The sequence below is a fragment of the Trichomycterus rosablanca genome, chromosome 2 (assembly GCF_030014385.1).
Source record: "Trichomycterus rosablanca isolate fTriRos1 chromosome 2, fTriRos1.hap1, whole genome shotgun sequence".
Taxonomy (NCBI): domain Eukaryota; kingdom Metazoa; phylum Chordata; class Actinopteri; order Siluriformes; family Trichomycteridae; genus Trichomycterus; species Trichomycterus rosablanca.
This window is the reverse complement of record NC_085989.1, coordinates 18,875,841-18,902,689: the sequence shown is the minus strand read 5'-3', so window position 1 is coordinate 18,902,689 and position 26,849 is coordinate 18,875,841. Positions and strand designations below refer to the sequence as shown.

Genomic DNA, 26,849 nt, shown 5'->3' with positions numbered 1-26,849 from the left:
CACTTTCGCAAAAATGTGTATACACTGGATTCAGATTTTTTAACACTTTATTGTGTTATACATTTAATCTCTATCCATTAATCTACACTTAATCATCTATATAAGTAAAAACAGGGTTTTTTATTATTATTTATTCCAGATATTTACAAAAGTATTTTTTCTGTGACACTCCAGATGTCAGGTGCATCCTGTTTGCTCTAATTATCCTTAAGATGTGTCTAGAACCTTATTGTAGTCCACCTGCTGCAATTTGAATTGACACAATTTACACAGTATTGTCAGGGCAAAAACCAAGCCTTTAAGCCCAAGGAACTGTCTGTTAATCTATGCAATCAAATTATGGTGAGGCATAGATGAAAGCAAAGGTATAAAACATTTTCTAAGGCTTTGAGTGTTCCCAGGATCACAGTGGCCTTAATAATATAAAATGAAAGAAGCTTGATCCTTAATCCTCCTGAGAGTTGGCTGCCAGGCCAAATTGGGCCATAACCCTATGGTCTCTCTGAACGATCTACTGATGTCCTGTGAATAGATGGACAAGCATTTCTGCAGCACCCTTATAGCAAAGTGGCAAGACAGAAATTCAATATATATCAATCACGATCTCACATCGTCCACTTTGACAGCATCTGAAGCTGCTAGACGGTTGATGGCACTGCTATTGCCCATCGCTGTTTTCCTTGTTACAAGAACGCACATGACACAGGACTTTTCAACCAGGGACATTTAGTCATTTAGTACTGCAATGTACCAGTCATGCTTCTCCCCATGGAGCCTTTTGCTACCTCATATCTCTTATTTGCACATATTTATATATTTTATGCATGTCCATATGCACATATTAAAGCACCGAACCAATTTCCCCCCAGAATACATTGTATATATTTATTCTACTTTCTATTTTTTTTTTCCATATTTGAGAAGAGCAAACTGAATAAAAAGTATTTAAATTCATAAGAGAATGCAAAGCTTAAGACATATCAGCTGTAATTGCTGCCAAAGGGGTTTCTACATAGTATTAAATAAAGGGTTGGTATACTTTTTTAATAAAATATTTTATTTTTTATTTTCTTATTGTATTTTCTTACCAGTTATATTAATTACAAATTAAATCCACAAAGTGTACATGTTTGGGGGCCTGAATATTTCCTGAATATACAAATAGCGAGGTTTAAAAAAGGCTTAACTCTGAGGACTCTTTAATAAAGTATAGATAATAAAGTGAGCTGTGCCCTTTCTGGCTCTGTACTCTCCAGCTGATCTGTACTGGCTCAAAGGACCAGGAAAAATTGATATCCTGTGGGGCTTTTTTTTCAGCCGTTGCTCTTAAAGTCAGTAATGTCAAATTTAGTACTGGTTTAAACCAATAAGTCAATATTACTGGTATACAGCACCATACTCACAACAGTGACCAAACAAACTGTAACTGTAACAAAAAACTGGTCTGACAGCATACTTGGTTAAAATTATAAGCAGAAAAATAAAACATTTTACAAAGCCTAATTATTTAGTTTAAAATGAATTAAGATCATTTCGATTTCTATGAAATAGTAGAAATGTGAAAACACTTTAATTTATACTCTTATTTAAAATAGGTTAACTGAATTAAAATGTGTTTTTCATATATATGGAAAACTAATTTAATAAAAAGAAAATTGGGGCTTGCTATTATTTAAATGAATTTTATTCGCCCAGGACTGTGAGGCAACAGTGCTACCCACTGAGCCACCGTGCCGCCGCTGTCAAATATGAGGGTCTTAATGGAGACTAATTTGTAAAGGTATAATCAGGGACAGTGGTAGCCTAGTGGTTAGAGCTTTGGGCTGTCAACTGGAGGGTTGAGAGTTCTAATTCCAGCTCTGCCATGTAGCCACTGTTGGGCCCTTGAGCAAGGCTCTTAATCCTCTCTGCTCCAGGGGCACCGTACAATGGCTGACCCAGCGCTCTGACCCCAACTTCCAAACAAGCTGGGATACGCAAAGAAAGAATTTTGTTGTACTGTACATATGTGTATGTACAGTGCCTTGCAAAAGTATTCAGCCCCCTTGAACTTTTCAACCTTTTGCCACATTTCAGGCTTCAAACATAACGATATGAAATTGTAATTTTTTGTGAAGAATCAACAACAAGTGGGACACAATCGTGAAGTAGAACGAAATTTATTGGATATTTTAAACTTTTTTTAGAAATAAAAAACTAAAAAGTGGGGCGTGCAATATTATTCAGCCCCTTTACTTTCAGTGCAGCAAACTCACTCCAGAAGTTCAGTGAGGATCTCTGAATGATCCAATGTTGACCTAAATGACTGATGGTGATAAATAGAATCCACCTGTGTGTAATCAAGTCTCCGTATAAATGCACCTGCTCTGTGACAGTCTCAGAGTTCTGTTTAAAGCGCAGAGAGCATCATGAAGACCAAGGAACACACCAGGCAGGTCCGAGATACTGTTGTGGAGAAGTTTAAAGCCGGATTTGGATACAAAAAGATTTCCCAAGCTTTAAACATCTCAAGGAGCACTGTGCAAGCGATCATATTGAAATGGAAGGAGTATCAGACCACTGCAAATCTACCAAGACCCGGCCGTCCCTCTAAACTTTCAGCTCAAACAAGGAGAAGACTGATCAGAGATGCAGCCAAGAGGCCCATGATCACTCTGAATGAACTGCAGAGATCTACAGCTGAGGTGGGAGACTCTGTCCATAGGACACAATCAGTCGTACACTGCACAAATCTGGCCTTTATGGAAGAGTGGCAAGAAGAAAGCCATTTCTCAAAGATATCTATAAAAAGTCACCTGGGAGACACACCATGTGGAAGAAGGTGCTCTGGTCAGATGAAACCAAAATCGAACTTTTTGGCCACAATGCAAAACGTTATGTTTGGCGTAAAAGCAACACAGCTCATCACCCTGAACACACCATCCCCACTGTCAAACATGGTGGTGGCAGCATCATGGTTTGGGCCTGCTTTTCTTCAGCAGGGACAGGGAAGATGGTTAAAATTGATGGGAAGATGGATGGAGCCAAATACAGGACCATTCTGGAAGAAAACCTGTTGCAGTCTGCAAAAGACCTGAGACTGGGACGGAGATTTATCTTCCAACAAGACAATGATCCAAAACATAAAGCAAAATCTACAATGGAATGGTTCACAAATAAACGTATCCAGGTGTTAGAATGGCCAAGTCAAAGTCCAGACCTGAATCCCATCGAGAATCTGTGGAAAGAGCTGAAAACAAACGCTCTCCATCCAACCTCACTGAGCTCGAGCTGTTTTGCAAGGAAGAATGGGCAAAAATTTCTGTCTCTCGATGTGCAAAACTGATAGAGACATACCCCAAGCGACTTGCAGCTGTAATCGCAGCAAAAGGTGGCGCTACAAAGTATTAACGCAAGGGGGCTGAATAATATTGCACGCCCCACTTTTCAGTTTTTTATTTCTAAAAAAAGTTTAAAATATCCAATAAATTTTGTTCCACTTCACGATTGTGTCCCACTTGTTGTTGATTCTTCACAAAAAATTACAATTTCATATCGTTATGTTTGAAGCCTGAAATGTGGCAAAAGGTTGAAAAGTTCAAGGGGGCTGAATACTTTTGCAAGGCACTGTATATATGACAAATAAAGGCATTCCATTCTATCATTAATGCGCACCTTATTTAAGATTGCAGTTTTTTTATGTTTTTTGTGACTTCATGGATGGGTCTTCAAGTGATTTTCATGTCCAAATTTTCTTCAGTTAAGTCCCAGAGCCTTAGAAATGGCTTTGTACCTACCTACCTACCTAAAATAAGAAAGCAAATACTTTTTCACAGCACGGTATGGCCTTAGCATGTTAGTAAGATTCTTGAACAACTCATTTAAAATGTTTTATTTGTCAGTAGCTTTTACATGTACTGTGTCCATGTGTGATTTAGGACTATTGGACAGATGCAGTCAATGCAAGCATTTAAGGCAGTGTGTCATAACCGCAATGAGCTACACCTGGAGATAGCAACTGTTATTAAGGTACTATTCACATTAACACAGAAGCAATTGTTGCCAATTATTAAACATTTCAACTATTATTAATAATTGCATATTTTTCTTTTAATACAGAAAGGCACAGTTGAATGGTATGAGGCAACAATTTCACACTTTAAACCAGATGAAGGGGTAAGTCTTTACTGTATTATATACAGCAGGGGCAAATTTCTCAGACTGCTAGAAAAATCGCTTCTATTTTGCAGTTTTTAAAATGTAATACAGCATACTTTATTATGAATAAAAATGTACATGGTGTTTAGAATTTGTAAGTGATTAGTTGTCTGTTGATTGATCTGTCAGTGAAAAGCCAAGGTATTTGTAGTGGCAGACAGGAGGATTTTTTTTGGCTAATTAATTTGGTCTCCATGTTTCCTTATAGACTGTGGAGGAACAACTAAAAAGGCTGGTTCAGGTGGTGGATGCAGTGTGTGTAGATGTACAAAGAGGACAGAATGTCTATAACAAGCTTTTTCATGGGTAATAATCCATAATGATTTACTAACTTTTGACAAGCAGCAGAGATCTAGTCTCATACAGAGCTCAGCGAACCCCAATATAACAGTATTATAAAGGACATGAAACATGGATTACCACTCAGTGAAACTATCTATTAATAAGCTATTTAAATTACATTGTTTAAGCAAGTGTAGCTCCATCTTGTTCTAGCGTAGCATGTGACATCACCTAGATTCGTTTTTATTATCTAATATTAACAATTAGCTTTCATTAGCTAACTCAGTACAAAACAAGAACAGCCAGACTAAAAAAAATCAATGCATTGCATTGCCAATGGGTGCAGCATTAAATTTTATAGTGTGACAATACTAAGAAATGTACACTGATCATAACATTAAAACCACCTTCTTGTTTCTACACTCACTGTCCTTTTTATCAGCTCCACTTACCATATAGAAGCACTTTGTAGTTCTACAATTACTGACTGTAGTCCATCTGTTACTCTACATGCTTTGTTAGCCCCCTTTGCTGTTCTTCAATGGTCAGGACTCTCTCAGGACCACCACAGAGTAGGTATTATGTAGGTGGTGGATCATTCTCAGCACTGCAGTGGCACTGACATGGTGGTGGTGTGTTAGTGTGTGTTGTGCTGGTATGAGTGGATCAGACACAGCAGCACTGCTGGAGTTCCTCATAACTGATGCAATCATGTTGGCTAATTGAAGCTGCCTGCATAAAGTCTTGGGATAGTGGAGATTGGTTCGTGACTCAGTGTACGATTCGGATTCTCCATATGAATCTGACTGGTGTATGTGAAAAAAAGTGGTCTGGGAGGGGGGGTGTGATGTTAGTTAGGAGTCAGGAGTGGAAGTAGAGGAAGCGAAATATGATTAAAGAATTGGATGACTAGATTTGTTGTTGTTATTTGTTGTTGGTTAGCTGCCCCAAAATAAGAGAATCCTCCAGTTTGCTGTGATGCTAGGATTTGTGGTGAGCACCTTTTACACGAGGACTATGTAGAGTATATGTAAAAATATAGCTTACATATGTAGACAAACAGTTAATCAGAACAGACTGGAAAAAGTAGCCATGGTGCCTATTTTTTTTAAGTAACATACAATATACACATCATAAACAAGGTAGTTCAGTTGGATCTGTTTTATAAAGCTAAGTCTGTCCATGCCATCTTAAACTAAAACTTTCCAGTCACATACTTCAAAGATGTGTGGTTCAAACTGGTCTTATTTGCTTACTACAGCTAGCAAATGGGCAATAGCATGACCTTACTAACTAATTAGCAGGCTTACCCGTGTTTAAACCTATGAACTGCTTTTATTAAAAAAAAAGACAGGGCAGATATTAATGTGAACATACTTAGTGACTTAGCAAAAGTAGACGGAAGTTTAATTCACACACGTTTCAAATAGGGTTGCCACCTGTCCCGTTTTTCCGCTTTCCCAAAATTGTCCTTCTTTTTAACAGTCAGTTCCGGAAAATGTTAGCTCTCTCCCCTGACACTTAATTTACTGGTTTTCTATGGTCTAGAGTTTCTGTTGCATACTGTTCTTGCTTCACACATTTTTTTATCAGGCAGTCAGTCAGCTGCGTGAGGGTCCTTGTGGAGTTAGAAGTTAGGCATCAAATCGGCAGTTAACGATAGCTAATTAATGGTAAAATTATTCTCTAGGAAAGGCCATTAACATGCCAAGAAGGAGGACGAAGATAAGACTGTGTACTGAATCTGACAGGCCAGTCAAAAAGAAAAGTAAACGTTCTTACTTCAGTAATGACTGGATGAAATATGAAAAAGTACAATGAATGGATAAAGCTAACCCCGGGTGATCCACTTTCTGCTACCTGTTCCATGTGCTCAGTTAGAATTTTCATTTAACACGAGGGCAAAACCACAAAAGTTGTCCATCGGTCATAAGTATGATCGTGTCCAGGTTTTTTTGTCAGACATACGTGGCAACCCTAGTTTCAAACATTACACTGTGTCCTTTTACATTTTAGCAATTGTTAGATAAGGTTACAATACTTGCTGCTGATTGGCTGCTTCAGGATCACCGCACAGACTTCACTTCGGACACTTCTGAGACGACAACCCTTTCAGAGCAGAGTGTTGCCCATCCTCTTCACACCCTGAGGAACCAGTGGCTGCTTCCCTGCACAAACTTAAGTTTGCACAGTTAATCACATCCTCACTGACTCGAATGCATAAGCCATCGGGTTTCTTCACTTACAAACCAACTTCATGACATAGTGAATGATGCAACGGCAATATGGCAGCAAAACAAAGTGAAGGCATCTTTTACAAGGGATCTTCAAAAAGTTTCCGCACTTTTATATTTCGGTTGGAAACGGTGAGGGTGAGAGAAGTAGTAACTGGTCGTGTCTGAGTGACTAAGAGAGAGCTTATAGTCTGGATTTAGCGCCATCTGATTTCCACCTTTTTGGAGCACTGGAAGCTTTAAGAGGAAGATAATTTTCATTTTTGCTGATGGCATTAAAAAGTTGGTACGACGCTGGAAAAAAAGCATGGTAAGGTGACTATGTAGAAAAGTGATGTCATTTGTTTTTGAAATTTTTAATAAATAGAGTTATAAAAGTGTGAAAACTTTTTGAAGAACCCTTGTATAATTTAACATGTAATTCATTTTTTGCAAAATAAATGCTAATGTATACATTTGTACAAAACTTATCAAAATTAGGGTGTTTCTGTCTCTTTAAACAGATTAAATAATACAGAAAATTAAGCCAAAGGTTACTGTTTAGAGGTTTTTACATAGAACATTGTCTCGAAGCAACTTTATAGAAAAGCAGGTCCACAGAGGAAAAATGCCCAAAATATTATAGATAAGAAGCCTTGTGAGTCAGGGTCTTATCCTCTTCAGGCAACCCTAGAGCTTGGGCAACCTGTTATTGTTTCTGTCAGAAGCTCCCAAGTGACACAGCAAAAAAAATTTCTTTTTATTAGAACATGCCAAGTTTGATCCATGGCTAAATTGACTGATGTCCAGGACAATATAATTGGCCCTGCCATCCAGGTAGGAGGTAGGGTTGCCACATATGTCAGACAAAAAATCATTCTGATCACAGATGGACCAATTTTGTGGTTTTTGCCCTCATGTTTAATCAAAATTTTAACTGAGCATATGGAACAGGTAGCAGAGTGGATCACCTGGGGTTGGCTTTAGCATAAAACATGTGGGAAGCAAGAATAATATGCAACAGAAACTCCAGCCTATAGAAAATCTGATATTAAGTTTCCTGGGAGAGAGCTACAAAGGACAATCCTGGGAAAACCGGGACAGGTGGCCACCCTTCATGTATATGTCCATTTCAAGGTACTGTTTTAAAGCCATCCTGTTGATTTAATTTACCCAGCCATGTTGAATAAGCTAAAGAAAGCATGTAATAGCCCTCAGAAAAGGGATGTATATACAATCTCTCCTCCTCTCAGACTAATAGTTATCAAAAGACAAAGATGTATTAAGTCTTTACTGCCTGGTTTCAAATGCATTAAGCTACATTATGCAAAGAAAAAAAAATCATGGTCCAGGCAACACAATGGGTGGATTCCTCCTTCATACAAATGCAAATTAGAGGGAATAACACAGCACATGGAAAGTGGAGGTATTGGAATTGTGTATGGAATAGCAGAGTTTTTGTGTTAATGATTTGCCCTAGCATGATCTAAAACAGGATGATAGCAAGCCCTCATCATCTCAGGTTGGTATAACCTGTAGGGCTAGTGATGATCTATGCAACCTGTAGAGTGCACTTCTCCACCTTATTCATATGCAAAAGAGGGAGTATTACATGGGGTATCGGGTTTGTGTCTACATATTTCATTTAATTCTGAGCAAACCTAGGTACTTGGAAGAGGTTTTAGCACGTGATGTATTACCTCTCCCGAAACCGATTGTAAAACATCCGCTGCCATTTTTCTAAAAGGGGTTATGTCTGTTTATCCTGTGAAACTGTAATTACTGTTTAGGTAACTGGAATTACATCCTTCCTCTGATTGGAGCTTGAGCTAATTACGTAATTTAGATTAATTAAACCACTTTAGAAGTATTCAGAAAAAAATGTATGCAGTGCAAATTTTGCCAACCCTGATCATAGCTCAATGAGTAGACTTTAACTATCAAACATTTCAATAAAAACATTCTAGGCTGCTCAGGTGGCACAGTGGTGAAACATGCTAGCACACCAGAGCTGGGATTTTGAATACATCGTATCGAATTTTAGCTCTGCCATCCGGCTGGGCTGGCCGGCTATATGAACAATGTTTGGCTGTTGTTCATCCAGGGAAAGGAGCCGGATAGGGACCTTATAACTGATGCAGTTACGACCTCTGCTGGCTGATTGATGGCATCTGCACAGAGTAGAGGAATAATGCTGATCAGGGTGTGGCTCTCCATGCACAAGGCTGATCGTCATATGAACTTGGCTTGTGCAGGTGAAAAGATGCAGTTGGCTACTGCACACGTGTCGCAGGGGGTGTATGTCAGTTCGCTCTCCTCAATCGAGGCGGGGGTCAGTACCAGTAGAGAGGAAGCATAACACAATCGGGTAAAAACTGAACGTGCTAAAAAGTCAGGGAAAAAAAAGGGAGAAAATGCATTAAAAAAAAACATTATGAACATTCTGGCTTGGGCTTTTTTAGAATGACTTTGCAATTCAGGCACAGGCTGTGTGATTACCCTGGTGAAAAAAGTTGACTTATGTATACTAATATATAGTGTATTGTTGTCAAAATAATAATCAATGCACTTAAAGAGTGCTAAAATGGAACAACTTTTTTTTTTACTTATTATACTTTAATTGTACTAAAGCTTGACTTTAATTGTATTAAGTGAATAAACTGTACTAAATTGGGACTATTTTAGGTATATTTAATTCAATTTAAGTATACTACAGCATGCGTATTTACCTCTATACACTTGAAGTAAAATTAAAGCACATTAAATCAGTATGCTAAGTGCACTTGGAGTGCATTAAAAATATTTAAAAAAAATACTTCTAATATATTTATTTTAGAGTAAAAATATACTTCCACCACTGACAGGTGAAGGAAATAACACTGATTATCTCTTCATCACAGCACCTGTTAGTGGGTGGGATATATTAGGCAGCAAGTGAACATTTTATCCTCAAAGTTGATGTGTTAGAAGCAGGAAAAATGGACAAGCGTAAGGAGTAGAGCGAGTTTGACAAGGGCCAAATTGTGATGGCTAGACGACTGGGTCAGAGCATCTCCAAAACTGCAGCTCTTGTGGGGTGTTCCCGGTCTGCAGTGGTCAGTATCTATCAAAAGTGGTCCAAGGAAGAAACAGTGGTAAACCGGTGACAGGGTCATGAGCGACCAAGGCTCATTGATGCACGTGGGGAGCGAAGGCTGGCCCGTGTGGCCCGATCCAACAGATGAGCTACTGTAGCTCAAATTGCTGAAGAAGTTAATGCTGGTTCTAATAGAAAGGTGTCAGAATACACAGTGCATCACAGTTGCAGGGCTGTTTTGGCAGCAAAAGGGGGACCAACACAATATTAGGAAGGTGGTCATAATGTTATGTCTGATCAGTGTATCTATCAGCCATGCACTGATCTCTGTTTTAAAAAAAAACAAGTATTTGAGCAGTATATTTAATTAAATGAAACTAAAAGTATACTTCATGGTAGTGTATTTATTAAAAGTATACTTTTTATCATTTTGAAAAGTGTGATAAGTGTACTTGCAATCATTTGATTGAAGAATAACATTAATATATTTTTAACATGTTTGACATAAGTACAGACATTTGCTAGTTTATTTATAGTAAACTTAGACAAATTTCAGTATAAATCTGAGCCTATGTTCTCTTGTAGCTCAGTGAAGGTGGACTTCTTCAGCATCTCCTACCGACAGCTAGAAAAACTGGTACGTATGTAAACATTATTAAAAGCAGTTCTCCTCCAATTAATTCTAATAAACACGGATTGATAACTTGAGAAGCTAATGGAGATTTTGCATTCTGGGTTCAGGTGGCTGATGACGTGAGCGTTGCCATGGAGCGGGTTTGCGGGACTTTGGAACAGGAGAATTATCGTCTCTCTCAGACCATGGGAGAGACCTTGTTCGAGGTCTTTATCTCTCTAAAGACCCTCAAACGATTCAGGGAGTTCCTGCCTCTCAAGTGAGTCACTCATCCATCAGAATCCATCTGTTAATATCACTGCCATCCAGCCCTGACCATATGAAACCGCATGAATCACAGGAGTGACGGTGGAGAAACAGAGTATATGGCTGACAGATGGAAGTGCTGTTTATATTTAAAAAATTGTGAATAAATAACACTATCACTTTTGCATATGTGTGTTTAATTTAGGGATACTAAGATGCTGGCACTGACTGGTTTTCACAACTGGTTTAAATCCTCCATCCACAAATGGCTGCAGGTTGTGCATGAAAAATCTATTGACAGGATCCGCAAGGCAGTGGAGATTGACAAGGCAAGTTAAGTAAAAGGGAAAAGCCCTTGAACTGATTGCACAAGCTTTGGAATGTGTTAAAATAGTTGAAATGTACATAATAACCAGGAATGTTATAGTCTCTTTGATTCTCAGTTTCTTTAGTGTGAAAAATTTATCTTTCTCTTCTTCAGTCATAAATATCTCAATTTAAAATGTGCCAGCAGGTTGCAGCTTCAGTGTTTATCTACACATTTCTGTAAATGAATGTGTAGTTTGTAAGAATATTATTGTAAGATGGATTTATAAAATGTGTACGAGGCAGTTTTAAAGCTATATGTGTGTGTGGATTACACAGCTGGAGCCGGTCCAACAGCAAGCCAAACACAGCCTGTCAGCCGTCGATGTCACCGCATGCTTCAGCCAGGTACACGAGTTCTGGACCCAGCTAGCCTGGCCTGACTCAGCAGGGGCCTTCATCTTCATCACTCGCCTCACTGATGTAAGCTCATGCTGCACACAAAAAAACAAGCAAAACACATTTAAATACATCATTTTAGGAGTGGAAAAATAATACTGGTATGGTTTGATTTAATGCAGAATTTATGCAGTGAAGCTGTGTGCTATGCTGAGCTATTAAAGCGGAAGATTGAGAGGAATCAGCTGGGTATGGATCAACGAACCTTCACTGTGCAGGTATGGCTTTCTGAACGGACTGGGTCTTCATTTAAAATAAAGACAAATGGGATTGCATACACAAAATAATCTGACAACAACCAGGTCAACCACCAGATACCTAAATAATGTAATAATGGGAAAATGTAGAGGGCTGTTCAGAGTGGAGATGTTGTAAGTGTAAATCAGTACACATTCAGTTCAATTTCAGCAAAGAACTTTAAACTGTGACATTTTTTTTCCACACTGTCCAAAAAAAAAAAACTATATATATTTACACACACACACTGATCAGCCATAACATTAAAACCACCTCCTTGTTTCTACACTCACTGTCCATTTTATCAGCTCCACTTACCATATAGAAGCACTTTGTAGTTCTACAATTACTGACTGTAGATCATTCTCAGCACTGCAGTGACATTGACATGGTGGTGGTGTGTTAGTGTGTGTTGTGCTGGTATGAATGGATAAGACACAGCTGTGCTGATGGAGTTTTTAAACACCTCACTGTCACTGCTGGACTGAGAATAGTCCACCAACCAAAAATCATCAGCCAACAGCGCCTCATGGGCAGCGTCCTGTGACCACTGATGAAGGTCTAGAAGATGACCAACTCAAACAGCAGCAATAGATGAGCGATCGTCTCTGACTTTACACCTAGAAGGTGGACCAACTAGGTAGGAGTGTCTAATAGAGTGGACAGTGAGTGGACATTGACACTGCAGTTCTGAGAATGATCCACCACCTAAATTATACCTGCTCTGTGGTGGTCCTGACCATTGAAGAACAGCATGAAAGCAGGCTAAATGTATGTAGAGAAACAGATGGACTACAGTCAGTAATTGTAGAACTACAAAGTGCTTCTATATGGTAAGTGGAGCTGATAAAATGGACAGTGAGTGTAGAAACAAGGGGTGGTTTTAATGTTATGGCTGATCAGTGTATATATACAGTATATACAGTGTATCACAAAAGTGAGTACACCCCTCACATTTCTGCAGATATTTAAGTATATCTTTTCATGGGACAACACTGACAAAATGACACTTTGACACAATGAAAAGTAGTCTGTGTGCAGCTTATATAACAGTGTAAATTTATTCTTCCCTCAAAATAACTCAATATACAGCCATTAATGTCTAAACCACCGGCAACAAAAGTGAGTACACCCCTAAGAGACTACACCCCTAAATGTCCAAATTGAGCACTGCTTGTCATTTTCCCTCCAAAATGTCATGTGATTTGTTAGTGTTACTAGGTCTCAGGTGTGCATAGGGAGCAGGTGTGTTCAATTTAGTAGTACAGCTCTCACACTCTCTCATACTGGTCACTGAAAGTTCCAACATGGCACCTCATGGCAAAGAACTCTCTGAGGATCTTAAAAGACGAATTGTTGCGCTACATGAAGATGGCCAAGGCTACAAGAAGATTGCCAACACCCTGAAACTGAGCTGCAGCACAGTGGCCAAGATCATCCAGCATTTTAAAAGAGCAGGGTCCACTCAGAACAGACCTTGCGTTGGTCGTCCAAAGAAGCTGAGTGCACGTGCTCAGCGTCACATCCAACTGCTGTCTTTGAAAGATAGACGCAGGAGTGCTGTCAGCATTGCTGCAGAGATTGAAAAGGTGGGGGGTCAGCCTGTCAGTGCTCAGACCATACGCCGCACACTACATCAAATTGGTCTGCATGGCTGTCACCCCAGAAGGAAGCCTCTTCTGAAGTCTCTACACAAGAAAGCCCGCAAACAGTTTGCTGAAGACATGTCAACAAAGGACATGGATTACTGGAACCATGTCCTATGGTCTGATGAGACCAAGATTAATTTGTTTGGTTCAGATGGTCTCAAGCATGTGTGGCGGCAATCAGTTGAGGAGTACAAAGATAAGTGTGTCATGCCTACAGTCAAGCATGGTGGTGGGAATGCCATGGTCTGGGGCTGCATGAGTACAGCAGGTGTTGGGGAGTTACATTTCATTGAGGGACACATGAACTCCAATATGTACTGTGAAATACTGAAGCAGAGCATGATCCCCTCCCTCCGGAAACTGGGTCGCAGGGCAGTGTTCCAGCATGATAATGACCCCAAACACACCTCTAAGACGACCACTGCTTTATTGAAGAGGCTGAGGGTAAAGGTGATGGACTGGCCAAGCATGTCTCCAGACCTAAACCCAATAGAACATCTTTGGGGCATCCTCAAGCGGAAGGTGGAGGAGCGCAAAGTCTCGAATATCCGCCAGCTCCGTGATATCGTCATGGAGGAGTGGAAAAGCATTCCAGTGGCAACCTGTGAAGCTCTGGTAAACTCCATGCCCAGGAGAGTTAAGGCAGTTCTGGGAAATAATGGTGGCCACACAAAATATTGACACTTCAGGAACTTTCACTAAGGGGTGTACTCACTTTTGTGATACACTGTATTTGCTTATTGACAGTAGAGAGTTTTGTTGCCTGAATAAAATGCCAAGGTCGGTGGGCAAAGCAGTAGATTGGCACCCTGTCCAGGTTATTCACTCCTTGCAACCAATATAAAGCACTTGTTGAAAATAAAATTATACGAAGAAGAATATTAAACAAATACAATGTCATTGTAGCTATCCTAACTCATGACATTTACTCTCCAATCCTTTTCTCTTAGACCTTTCTAGTCCTGTTACATTCTTCTATTTCTTCTTATTTTATCCCCCTCCCTCATTTCCTTTATCTCTTTATCCGCTTGAACTTCTTTTCTTCTTCTCCTACCTGCTCTTGGCCAGCTGTCGGTGGCACTGAACAATACTGAATATGTGCGCATCTACTTATCTGGCTTGCCACGGGAGCTGGACTGGCGAGCTGTGGAGCAGGCCATGGAAGAGTCATGTGGCACTGAGGGCAAGGAGCAGGTGAACAAGGCCCTGAATGGTCAGCTCTACAATGCTGATCTAGACATGCAGAGAGAGGCTAAGAGACTTATTACACATCTCACTGATAAGGTATTGCTATTGTGTTTTATAAGAAAAGTACTATTTATCTCATTGTCTAGGGTTTAATGCTAAAATTAGAAGCATCCTCGGGTTAGGGGCTAGAAGACATCTCTTAACGTGGGAGTCGATAATAAAGTAAATAAGTGTATGAATAGTTATTTTAAAGACTAATTGTTCTGTTATTGCTTTTCTGGTCTTAAATGACAAGGACCTCAGCTGTTCTAATTGGTGCAGCATTGTATTTACTGGATTGTGCCAGTGGGCTCACTTTAATAATTGCTTGCTTCCAATAACCAGTAGCTCAGTCCATACACATTACAATCAGTCATTATCTCTGTACATCTAACACACCCAGGCATCGGTTTTAGTCTTTTTTTTTTTTTGGCTTATTAAAAGTGATGATGCTGTATTACTTTGCCAAACCATTACTTCCCCTAGGCTTTATATTCAGTTGGCTGTAATGATTAACCAATGAGATACAAATTATGCCAAATGTGGCACCGAACTTTATATTGTTTATATTTAAAATAAAGTAGAGGAATATTTAATGCCAGCAAGGTCATCTTACTACCTAATCTGTTTTTATTCCAGATCTTTGTGTACATTTACATTTACATTTTCAGCATTTAGCAGACGCTTTTATCCAAAGCGACTTACACAATGAGCGGAACACGATGAGCAATTGAGGGTTAAGGGCCTTGCTCAGGGACCCAACAGTGGCAACTTGGTGGTGGCGGGGCTTGAACCAGCAACCTTCTGTTTACTAGTCCAGTACCTTAACCACTGAGCTATCACTGGCCCTTACTTGTGTAATAATGAAATATAATCCCCTTTGTTTTTGATGGTTCTTATTGCCATCTTTGTGACTCCATTTTATTGTCTATTTACACAAAAATAAATGTGATGCCAAAGGTTTGAATCTTTGTGGCTGTGGTTTTAAAAATCAACTGCTGTAAAACATGCTAGCACACCAGAGCTGACATTTCAAACTCGTCATTTCGAATCTCAGCTCTGCTGTCCAGCAGGCTGGGCGCCTACATGAACAACGATTGGCTGTTGTTCCGGACGGGAATTCCTTATAACTGATGCAATTACAACCTCTGCTGGCTGATTGATGGCGCCTGAACAGCGTTGAGGGATAATGCGCTGATCAGGGTGTGTCTCTCTGTACACAAAGCTGATCCACGTGAATGTGCACGTGAAAAGATGCAGTCGGCTACTGCACGTGTGTCAGAGGGGGCGTGTGTTAGTCTTGGCTCTTCTCAATCAGGGTGAAGATTAACATTAGTAGAGAGGAAGCATAATGCAATTGGGTAATTGGATACGCTAAAGTCAGGAAAAAAAAGGGGAGAAAATGCATAAATACATAATTTTTAAAAATCTGCTGTTTGAAAAGTGTATATTAGTTTTGGTTGTCATTTATTTGTCACAGAAGCATGTCTATTTTAAGTACTGTGTGAGGGATTAAAGGGCATCAAGTAGTGGGTTTCTACATTGCCATTTCTCCAGATTTCCCTAAATCTTTTAATGATAAAATACTCAAAATCCTGCTATAAAGCTAAAATAAACACTAGGCTTTAACCATCTACAAACTGTAGAATCAGCCGTAAAGGGATGTTAGTGACTCATCACACATCTTACTTATAAGGTACTTAAAATGCACCACAATAGGTACTAGAAGGGCATATTGAACATCAATTATACATATATTAAAACTAATGTATTAGTCATTAGACTTCGAGAGCATTTAGACCAGGAGTGTCAAACTCATTTTCACCAAAGGCCACATCTGCATTATGGTGGCCCTCAAAGGGCTGATTGTAATGTATCCTGCTGTGATTGCAGTCTGCCTTTTAAGTTTTGGACAATTCTTGGAGGCTAAATTCTGTTTGGTGTCAAAATGCCAAATATATACTGTATATTTATAATTAGGGCTGTCGTTAATCGCGTTAATTAACATATTTAACATATTAACATATTTTGCATATTGCCAAATATAAAGTATTTTAAATCATAATTTTTATCACTAGACAAAATTACAGTTATTAACTGACGCTTCAATATCATCTTTGGTCAAAGCACGCCTTTGTCTCGTCAGGCATCAGCGCGCACAAATACGATTACAGGCAAAATGAGCTCAGACTCAGTCTAACTTTATTTCAGATGAATTTGGATGGAAAGCCCATGGACTCTACATGTCATGGCAAAATTACAAACACTGGTGTTAAATGGATTGCAATGGACTATAGACACTTTCACGTAGTTAATGATGTGGGTCTACATGATGTTATATGTGTTGCATCTAGAAATGGTTGATTGTAGTACCCTGAGCGCCTGTTTTCAGTGGCAGGGTTACGAACAGGAAAAGATTCTCACTTTTGCCAGATAATGTCAACAGACTTGGCTGAAACAACTGGCTGGAAGATGGGTAGCTGTTAACAACTTTCTAAAGATAATTTACATTTAATAATTTTATCATAATTTTATTATTTTTTTATTGGTAAACATTTTCTTGCAATAAAAATGTGCATAACTGTTCAAATTTTGTTTCGTTATTTTTTGCAGTCGATTAATCACAATTAATTTGGTTCTTTAATCGCGATTAAAAATTTAAATCGTGTGACAGCCCTATTTATAATGTATACAGTGGGGAAAATAAGCATTTGATCCCCTGCTGATTTTGTAAGTTTACCCCCTTACAAAGACTTGAACAGTCTATAATTTTTATGGAAGGTTTATTTTAACAGAGAGACGGAATATCAACAAAAAATCCAGAAAAAAAAACATTAAATAAAGGTTATAAATTAATTTGTATTTAATTAAGGGAAATAAGTATTTGATCCCCTACCAACCAGCAAGAATTCTGACCCCCACAGACCAGTTATGTGCCCATGAGGCACACATATTAGATAAAGGATCTCAATCTATTACGGCGAAGTGTGTTACTAATGGTTTTCTTGGTGAATGTGCTCCCAGCTCCCTTGAGATCATTGACAAGCTCCTCCCGTGTAATTGTGGCCTGACCTCACCTTTCTCAGAATCATTCTTACCCCACCAGGTGAGATCTTGCATGGAGCTCCAGAGCGAGGGTGATTGACTGTGATCTTGTATTTCTTCCATTTTCGAATTATCGCACCAGCAGTGGTCTCTTTCTCACCAAGCTTCTTGCTGATGGTCTTGTAGCCCATTCCAGCCTTGTGCAGGTCTACAATCTTGTCCCTGACGTCCTTTGATAGCTCTTTGGTCTTGCCCATGATGGTCGAGTGATTTGAATGGAATAAACTGATTCTGTGACAGGTGTCTTTTATCCAGGGACAGAACTAATTTGTGTGCCTCATGGGCACATAACCGGTCTGTGGGGGTCAGAATTCTTGCTGGTTGGTAGGGGATCAAATACTTATTTCCCTTAATTAAATACAAATTAATTTATAACCTTTATGTTTTTTTTCTGGATTTTTGTTGATATTCTGTCTCTCTCTGTTAAAATAAACCTTCCATAAAAATTATAGACTGTTCAAGTCTTTGTAAGGGGGTAAACTTACAAAATCAGCAGGGGATCAAATACTTATTTTCCCCACTGTATATACATTTATATTGTAGTTCTTTACCACAGACACGGCCTCATAACACAAGAGACGTACCAGTTTTTCTTCTTGAAGCACAAACTTGTATTCACCTTCCCATCTTTCATTAAATTACTGTACACTCCTTCTGCTTCAATTCAAACAAATTCTTGTACATTTTGGGATTATTTGTAAATATTTCTCAACACCATTTGTTGGAAAACCGCCTCAGTTTAACGCTGATGTGGAAACACGGCCATCTAGTGGCGGGATGTGGACACTTTGCAGGTCACAAAATGGGCATGCATTGTGGGAGATGCAGTTTATGTATGATTTTACAGTGTATTTTAAGACTTTTAAGCCCTCGCGAGCCTTGAGTTTGACACGTGTGATTTAGACATTAGACAAGAGTCTTTTAAATTTTTCTTCTGTAGTATTTTTTTTTCTTTTCATTTTTCTTTTTCTGCAGTATTGGACCACTTCTAATAAGAAGTCTGTAGAAGCTTTTTATTAGAATATGATCTTATGTACAGTAGTTTGCAGAGGTTTGTTGTCAGATTACTCTAAATAATGTTCTTAATTTGGGTCAGATGCTTCCTGAGCTAAAGAGATACATTCAGCACATCAGCCTCTCTCCAGACACTATTAATAATGATGAGGTAAGTAGAATGGTTTTCCTGTGATTAGTTTTGATAATAAGTGGGTGAGCTACAGGAATATGTAAAACTCTGACCTTGTGTTGTAAACTGTTCCAGGCTGTGTCTCCACTGATGAAATACCTTGATAGCACCTTAGTTATCCTCACTAAGTCACTGGTGAAGGAGAACCTGGTGAGGTAATTACCCCCAATTATATAAAATGCCATTTTATATAATTTTCATGCTTTTTTTTAAAGAAAGAGGTTTTGAGAACACAATTACTTTTTTTTACAGCACTGTTATAAGTATTTAGTGTGTCATGTGTGGTGTAAGATTATGTTTATATTCATAAATAAAATCATTTTAAATAATAAAATCAGCAATACATAAATGCAACACCAAGAATATCTATGCAAACCGCCTGATAATGTGATACTGTGGTGATCACAGGGTTCTCCAGAGTCTCTGGGAGCTGCTACTGAGGATGATCTTGGATTCAGTGGCTGAAAACAGAGGGGTACAGGTTGAGTTCTACACCCGGTTTCAGTATACCATAGAGGTAAGTGATGATCTTGGAATGAAGATTGTATAAGCAACCGTCATTCTTTCTGTAATGTATTGATTTCTTTCTGGATTAAAAATTGCAATGCATTTGTTGTTTACATTGACTTTTATTTATTAGGAATTTATATCCACCAGTCAAGTCTTTTTATATGCACAACAGCCACTTGGTTAGCAATTGATTCTTCAATTCATGTGATGGCACTAGTTATTATTAAATTCAGATTTTTAGCTAGATCAATACTAGGACTCCAATAAATATACAATGAATCTGATCTTTTGATAAAAGTTAAAATTTGACAATAATAAATGGAATTTTTTTACATTTCTTTTTACAAAAATTGTTTTGTAAATTTACAAAATGAGAGTATTGTTTTACAAATTTAATGAGCATTTTTTCAGTTTCCCACCCTTACCATAGGTCTGCACTTCTACAAGTGCGCACTTCTTGTGTGAGAAGATGGCTGATATTTTAATAGACTAGTGTTGCTTTGATTGACAGAGAAAAGAACATTTAATCTCACCAAGTAAATTGCTAATTATACTCTTTTGAACCCCCACTGCCTCTGGCTCATTAATATAGTAAACACATTCTTTATTAGCTATTTTGACTGAAAATTTCTCCAGCGTGAGCTTCTGATATCAATGGTTCCAGACCAGGTTGCAGTGCTAATAACAAACTTGTTTGCTGGCCAAAAACAGCTTTCTTTGGGGTGGAAAAACATGAAATAAACATTGACATTATATATGCATTACAGATGTATCTGCTTCTATGGCAAGCTACACTATATGGAAAAAAGACTAAAAAGAACCTTAATGGTTGCATATAATTGACTATAATTGGGTTTGATAGCTATAGTTGTGATCAGAAACTTGAACTTAATCATTAGGAGGAGTGTCCCCATGCTTTTGGGTGTATATAATATTGTGGTTTACTAACATGGTTAACAATTAATGTACTGTTCTATTGTCCAGTCCAATTTAATTGATGAGGCATGCTGTTTGAGCGGTAAAGCTAAACAGCAGGAAATGTTGTTGCACAGCCCCAGGGGCCAGGGTTTGATCGTTGCCTCTGTTTACTGACCGTGTGTTTGATTTTTTTTTTTTTTTTTGTGTGTTAACTAGTATCTCATACTGGTGTCCTCCTACCTTCCAATAACATAGCAGCAGCTAAATTGGCTACAACCGCTAGATTTCAATGAGTGACAGGCAATTACTAAATATAGTTTTGTGGCGAACTGGTGGGTTTCATGTAGAAGCATGCTCCAACTTTGTTATTTTACCATTTTCCGTTTCCACTTTTGGAATCCTGGCATTAAAATATTTATCAGACATTCTGGCAGGAACTGGGGAAGTCCCCACACAAATGACAAGTAGAACTATTCCACAGGAAAGAAACTGGCAAGAGTGCAGGACAGATTTGCATGAAAACGTGGGTGGGTGAACATGCTGTCCTCCATATATTTGGTCTTTTAATGCAGACGTTCCATTCTGTGAAATTTGTGTGTGTAGGAATAACTTCTACTGCTATAACAATGAAGTAGGATGGTGATTAATGGCAGCTGGGCCATGGTAGCCTTGGTTGACCTTGGTCAAAGGTCAGCTTTTTCTGTCTTCATCCATCAGATTTTAATAAAAGCCTTTCTCCTTAGACCCTGGTGCGTTTCTTTTATGCCAATGGTGAAGGCCTGCTCTTAGAGGACCTCAAAAGTGGAGACTACAAGGTAAAAATAGTCTCACTAGCTTGAAATTTGGTGACCACTGGTACTAAATAAATGACCTGCTGGTTGCTTAACCCCTCTGCTGCTTCAGGTTCTGGAAGACGAACTGCGACTGAACAAGTGCTCCTCCTTTGAACTGATTGAGCAGTATTTCTTGGAGAAAATATCCCAGCAGGTAGGTTTCCGCCCTGCTGTGCTCTGGCTCCAGTCCTACTGAGCAAAGAGGTGTTGATTGGGAGCTGAGTCATTGCAAACAGTTCTCATCCTCTGATGATTAAAAGTTTATGCCATTTATTTTCAATAGAATTAAATGTGTTTTTGCACCAGAGCTGACACACTGGGTCTCAGTCTCAGCTGGTTATTATACCAACAGAATTAGCTTGCATGATATTTAGTTGTTAGCTAGTTTAGTGTAAGCAAAGGTTGGAAGAGCAGAAAAAGCAATAGAATTGTACGTTTTAATTATTTTTGTTCGCCACAGCAGATGTGGGATATAGTACATTATATACACCACATGACCAAAAGGAGGCCTATGTAAACGTCTGAACACAAGCTTGTGTGTTCAGACATCTCATTTAATATTAAGTCTTTCGTTTTGCTATTGTTCCACAAGATTAATAAAAGTGCCTGTGGAAACATGTGTCCATTCAGTCATAAGAGCATCTGTATGCTTCTAATCCTATTCACAGGTGTTCAGTGTGGTTGAGGTCAGGACTCTCTGCAGACCACTACTCCACACCAGTCTCATCAATCCATGTCTTTATAGACCTCACTTTGTGCACAGGGGCACAGTCACGCTAGAACAGTACTTTAAAAATAGGTGTGGTGTCCACATTATTTTGGCCATATAGTGTATGTTCAGAAATTTTTTATGGAATGCTCCTTAAATAGGAGAAAATAACTGAGTTTGCAGACAGTATTTAGCCAATCAGAGCGAGGAGGTGTTCTACCTGCCTGTTAATTATGTGTATCGTGTGTATGCATGATTGCATGTGTGTTTAGGGTGTAGCTTTAAAAGAAATACCCAATGGAAGGGGTGAAGTTGTTTGGTTTCAAAACTCTTTCAAGGATTCAGATGAAAAATTGCTTTTTCAAAATGTGTTCCTTTTAAGTAATTGTAACGGTTAAATAAGTGTTTCCTTTCATCTTTGGTGTTAAGAAGAAGCCAGCTTATTTGTGTTGTCTAACATTTGAATTCTAATCTGTTGTAGATCTTATATCATTTATTGCTTGAATAACACATTTGCATTTCAGAGAATCTTGAAGCACAGTCGTTTTGGTCGCATTAGTGTTAAATGCTACTATGATGCACCTGAACAAAGGCTCACTGTGGAGATATTGCATGCAGCTGATCTCATTGCCCTTGATGCCAATGGTAAGCTTATCCTTGTACTAGACTTTAACATTAACATGCCTTTGTGTGTTTACTGGTTGTATTACTAGCCGTTTTCTTAGTTGTGAATTGCAATATAAAGAGCATCAAATTATGGGTTTACTTGCTTCTTTAGGTCTTAGTGATCCATTTGTCATAGTGGAGCTCTGCCCTCACCACCTCTTTCCAAACTCCAGAAGTCAACGAACTCAAGTGAAGCTTAAAACGTTACACCCAGTTTTTGATGAGCTCTTCTACTTGTAAGTTGGACTTGAATATGTTCCTGACTACAATACTGGTACAAACCCTATTCCAGAAAGCTTGGACATTTTGTAAAATGCAATAAAGACAAGAATCTTGGACTTCTGACAAAAATACATAGAAATCATTTTTAATGTTTTGGTTGGCCAACTTAATTATACAGTGGCCAGAAACCACTGTCGAATGTGTGTGACCTTTGTCGAATGTGTGTGACAATTCCTACCACTAATTACACTTCATTAACTGGAAAACCTAAAGACATCCATTGAAACATGTTATTTTCATGAAACAACTATAGACATGATATACATTAAGATTAGATTAGATTAGTCCTTGTATCAGGCTTTGATGCAGAAATGTAAGTTAATTCAAAATGTATGTAGGTAATTACCAGTGGACTAGTACTTGCAGGCATTTTCTCTCATCCTTGCTTTGTCTTTACAGTCATGTAAGTCCTGAGCAGTACCGACACAGATGTGCTTGCCTCACCTTTACTGTGATGGATTACGACTGGCTGTCCACTAATGATTTTGCGGGAGAGGCAGTGGCACCGTTAAGTGATTTCTGTTGGCCAGGCCGACCCAATGCCACCCCTGCAGGGAAGACCCTGCAGCCTTTTATCCTACACCTGTCCCGTCAGAAACCAAGTGGTAAGTGCAGTTTCATCCACTGAAGGTGCAGAATAAGATTAAATTATTATTTTTAACCCTTGTGTTTTGTTGACCTTGACTTTACTGCTTTGTTCTTTGGGGTCCCAGAGATCCAGTGTTGTGTAGGTAAAATAAAATTACATTGGGTTGAAAATATTAATTCACCAAATTAACCGGAGAGGGAGAGTGGTAAGAGATTTTGTTAATTGTTGAGCATGTGTATGTGTGTAAAAGACAGACAATCTACTGACTTTAATCATGTGTTCAAGCTGGGGTCTCTAAGACCCCAAACAGAAGTGTATAAATTAGGGGGTGTTTATAACACAATATTAATATAAAAATATTGTTTATTTGCAGGTTCCATGAGATTAGGAAAAGTCATGAAATATCAAACTGACTGAAAAAAGCTAAGGATATTTTGTGAGAGGCTCTGTGGTCTCAAAGACCCCAAACAGAACATGAGGGTTAAATTACAGACAGGAACTATCATTGGTTGCTTTGTATGACACTCATACAGTTTAAACATAGTACAACAGAATTAGAAACTTAATAAATTTGCTTAAGCTTTTGTAAGGGGTGGTCTTGGGGCTAGGCAGACTCCAGCCACTAGGGGTCAACAGCGAGCCAGCAATCAGGCCTAATGCACAGCACCTGTGCACAGGTCAATAAAGAGACAGAGAAGCAGTCAGAACTTGCTGGGTCTTTGTCTCATGTGAGCAAACATACACAAAAAGAAAGAATTTTAGGAAAATATACAATTAAAAAAAAGAAACATAAAAAAGAAGAATAAAAACAGATGTGCATATCAAACATTATCACTCTCACCCTAATTTCTCTTGCGTCTCAAATTCCTCTTGCAAAAGAATAAATAAATACGAATGGAGGTGGGTTTTAAATACAGGTGGGTTTTAAAAATGGTAAAAAAAGAAAAAAAAAAGGAAATAAATTATATATATATATATATACATATATATATATATATATATATATATATACATATATATATATATATATATATATTAGTAAATATTAAAATATTAGTTCCTTATTCTCTCAGTTAAACCTATTGTAGTTCTACTCTCCTGTTGTGAAAGCCTTTTGTAATAATTTCTTCTTTTCCTAGTGAATCTTGAGGTGGCCAGTGTTTCCCCTGGCAGTCCTTTGTTCTTAGCTTTTTCCCGCTCAAACATTTCCCCAAAACGGGTGGTTTTTGTATTTTCCTTTTGTAATTGTTTGAGCTTATTGGTTTTTATCCACCTGAGTAAAAACAGTTTCTACAGCGGCTGAGTGGTAGAGTATTTGCTCAGTATCGTGATGACCTTGGTTCGAGTCCCACTCAGAGAGTCTTTTGTTTTATAGTTAAATTATCTATTCCATGATCAGACTACTAAGCACTCTGGTCCTATTCCTAATTGGTGTGGTAGCTCACCCAATTAAAGACACCTGTGTGGTACACAGGGGTTTGGTGTTCAAATCCACCACTGGGCAAGCACCATTACAGCTTTAATAAATTATAGATCCTTAGGAATGCAAGTTGGGTAAAATCATTATTTTTTTTACATATGAATTTCCTAATCTGTGCATACATTTACATTTTTAGCATTTAGCAGGCACCTTTATCCAAAGCGACTTACATTACAGTTACAGTATACAGTCTGAGCAACTAAGGGTTTGGGGCCTTGCTTAAGGGCCTAACAGAAGCAATCTGGCAGTGGTTAGGCTTGAACCAGCAACCTTCTGATAACTAGTCCAGTACCTTAACCCTTATACAGTCTATGCAGATGCTAAACTTAGTCATCCAATACAAATATTTTGGTAATAATTGGTAAACATTAAATAGGGGATGTCTACTGACATTAAAAAATTTATTATATACAAATCCCTAGATAAGTTTAGCTTTTCATCATCTTGCCTTATGCAATGACATATATTGGTAATAGATTTAGGACAATAATGACCGACGTGTAAAATCAGAGTTATTCTGTAATTGTATTGTATTCATTTTTCTCCTTATTTATTTAATATAAATGTAATGTTGGAGAATATTATGATATCCAAGGCACATGTCCATGTTTCATTATTTTGGCTTAAATGTGTAATTTCAGTTTGAATATTTTTCAGATCATTTAATGTGTTTTAAGCACTGTTTATAGTTCTTAGCATGTTCTGGTTCCTCAATGTCCTGTTTTGAATGAGATTAGAGGGAGTGATGAGTGATGATAAATGTTGCCTACGGAGCCAAGTTGCTAGATCCAGCCCTGGCTTTTTTAATTGTTTGCCACTAATTAGACTTTAGTAAAAGCTAGTACAAGCTTGCTTGCAAAGAAAATTAATATGTATTTATTATGAGGGTTCTTCAAAAAGTTTCAGCACATTTTAAAACTTCATTAAATATTTCAAAAACAGATCACATCACTTTTCTACAGTCACCTTCCCTTGCATTTGTCCCAGTGTCGTACCAACTTTTTAATGCCATCAGCAACAAAATGTGGTTGGTTGAGTGTGTCATTTCAGTTTTTTTACACAATAAGCATTATTTGGCATAGTTTGTACCTACCTCAGAAATAAAAGGGCATTCATTATTTAGATGAATAAAAGATAAGCACAAATACATTATTTTATTTCATTATTTTAGAGAGAAATAATAAAAGGAAACTTTGTCATAATTTGTCTTCAATTTCATTTTGTTTAAAAAAATCGGGAAAAAATCGTATTGTGAACCCAGTATTATGAATCGTATTGCATCGTGGGTAGAGTGTATCCCTACTTACCATATATATCAAGAAGTCATAATGTTTTTTTCTCAAAATTTGATATCTTCCTTCAATGTAACAGTGTAAGCTAAGGTGATATGTTGCACAAGTTGATCACTTAGCTCTTATATTTTACTCGACTGTTGTTTCTGTTACCGCTCCAGAGAAGCCGATCATGAAGATGCTGGAGGCAAGAACAGGAGACCGAGAGGCTCAAGAATTTGTGAGGAGGCTAAAGGAGATTGAGAAGTCAATGGAGGAAGAGTAATGTTTTACTGCTGCATAATATTACACGTGCTTTTCTACCTGTTGTACTATGTTTGCCATTTTAAAAGAAACACTTTTAAATTTATTTTTATCTGTTGTCTATAAAAAGTGAGCTATATTTTGTCGTTTTTCAGCACTTTCAGTGTGTGTTTGAGTGTGTGTTTTTGGCTCACCAGATGAGCTAATGAGAATTTTATGAAACTGACAGTAGTACATTTTTATGAATGTTTAGCTGCTTCTCTGTCTGATTAGATTCTGAATGTTATTTAAAGTCTGGTATCTGTGGTTTACATGAGGTTTAAGAGGTACAATGAGATGCACTGTCATGTTTACCTTGTTCAAAAATGTTTACAGCAAATGCTCAAAGATATTTACTTATTGACTAAAGTGTTTATGTTCATTGGTTGAGGTCACTGATAGTTTACTTTACAAGAAAATGCTTAATAATTATTCTGTCTAAACAGAACTATGTTGGAAATTTTACTGTAG

General features: G+C 38.1%; 1 protein-coding gene across 1 annotated transcript in view; it reads left to right on the top strand.

Moving 5' to 3' along the window:
* Positions 1-26,361, top strand: part of baiap3 (BAI1 associated protein 3) — an 85,191-nt gene extending 58,830 nt beyond the window's left edge. The window contains exons 16-33 of the mRNA XM_062990328.1: positions 3,918-4,008; positions 4,099-4,155; positions 4,406-4,503; positions 10,354-10,405; positions 10,510-10,661; positions 10,854-10,977; positions 11,294-11,437; positions 11,536-11,631; positions 14,368-14,583; positions 18,728-18,796; positions 18,893-18,972; positions 19,226-19,334; positions 20,989-21,060; positions 21,149-21,232; positions 22,312-22,432; positions 22,566-22,689; positions 23,135-23,340; positions 26,258-26,361. Of these exons, the coding sequence (XP_062846398.1) occupies positions 3,918-4,008; positions 4,099-4,155; positions 4,406-4,503; positions 10,354-10,405; positions 10,510-10,661; positions 10,854-10,977; positions 11,294-11,437; positions 11,536-11,631; positions 14,368-14,583; positions 18,728-18,796; positions 18,893-18,972; positions 19,226-19,334; positions 20,989-21,060; positions 21,149-21,232; positions 22,312-22,432; positions 22,566-22,689; positions 23,135-23,340; positions 26,258-26,361 (1,999 nt within the window). The remainder of the gene's footprint in view (positions 1-3,917; positions 4,009-4,098; positions 4,156-4,405; positions 4,504-10,353; positions 10,406-10,509; positions 10,662-10,853; positions 10,978-11,293; positions 11,438-11,535; positions 11,632-14,367; positions 14,584-18,727; positions 18,797-18,892; positions 18,973-19,225; positions 19,335-20,988; positions 21,061-21,148; positions 21,233-22,311; positions 22,433-22,565; positions 22,690-23,134; positions 23,341-26,257) is intronic.
* The last annotated feature ends 488 nt before the right edge of the window (positions 26,362-26,849 follow it).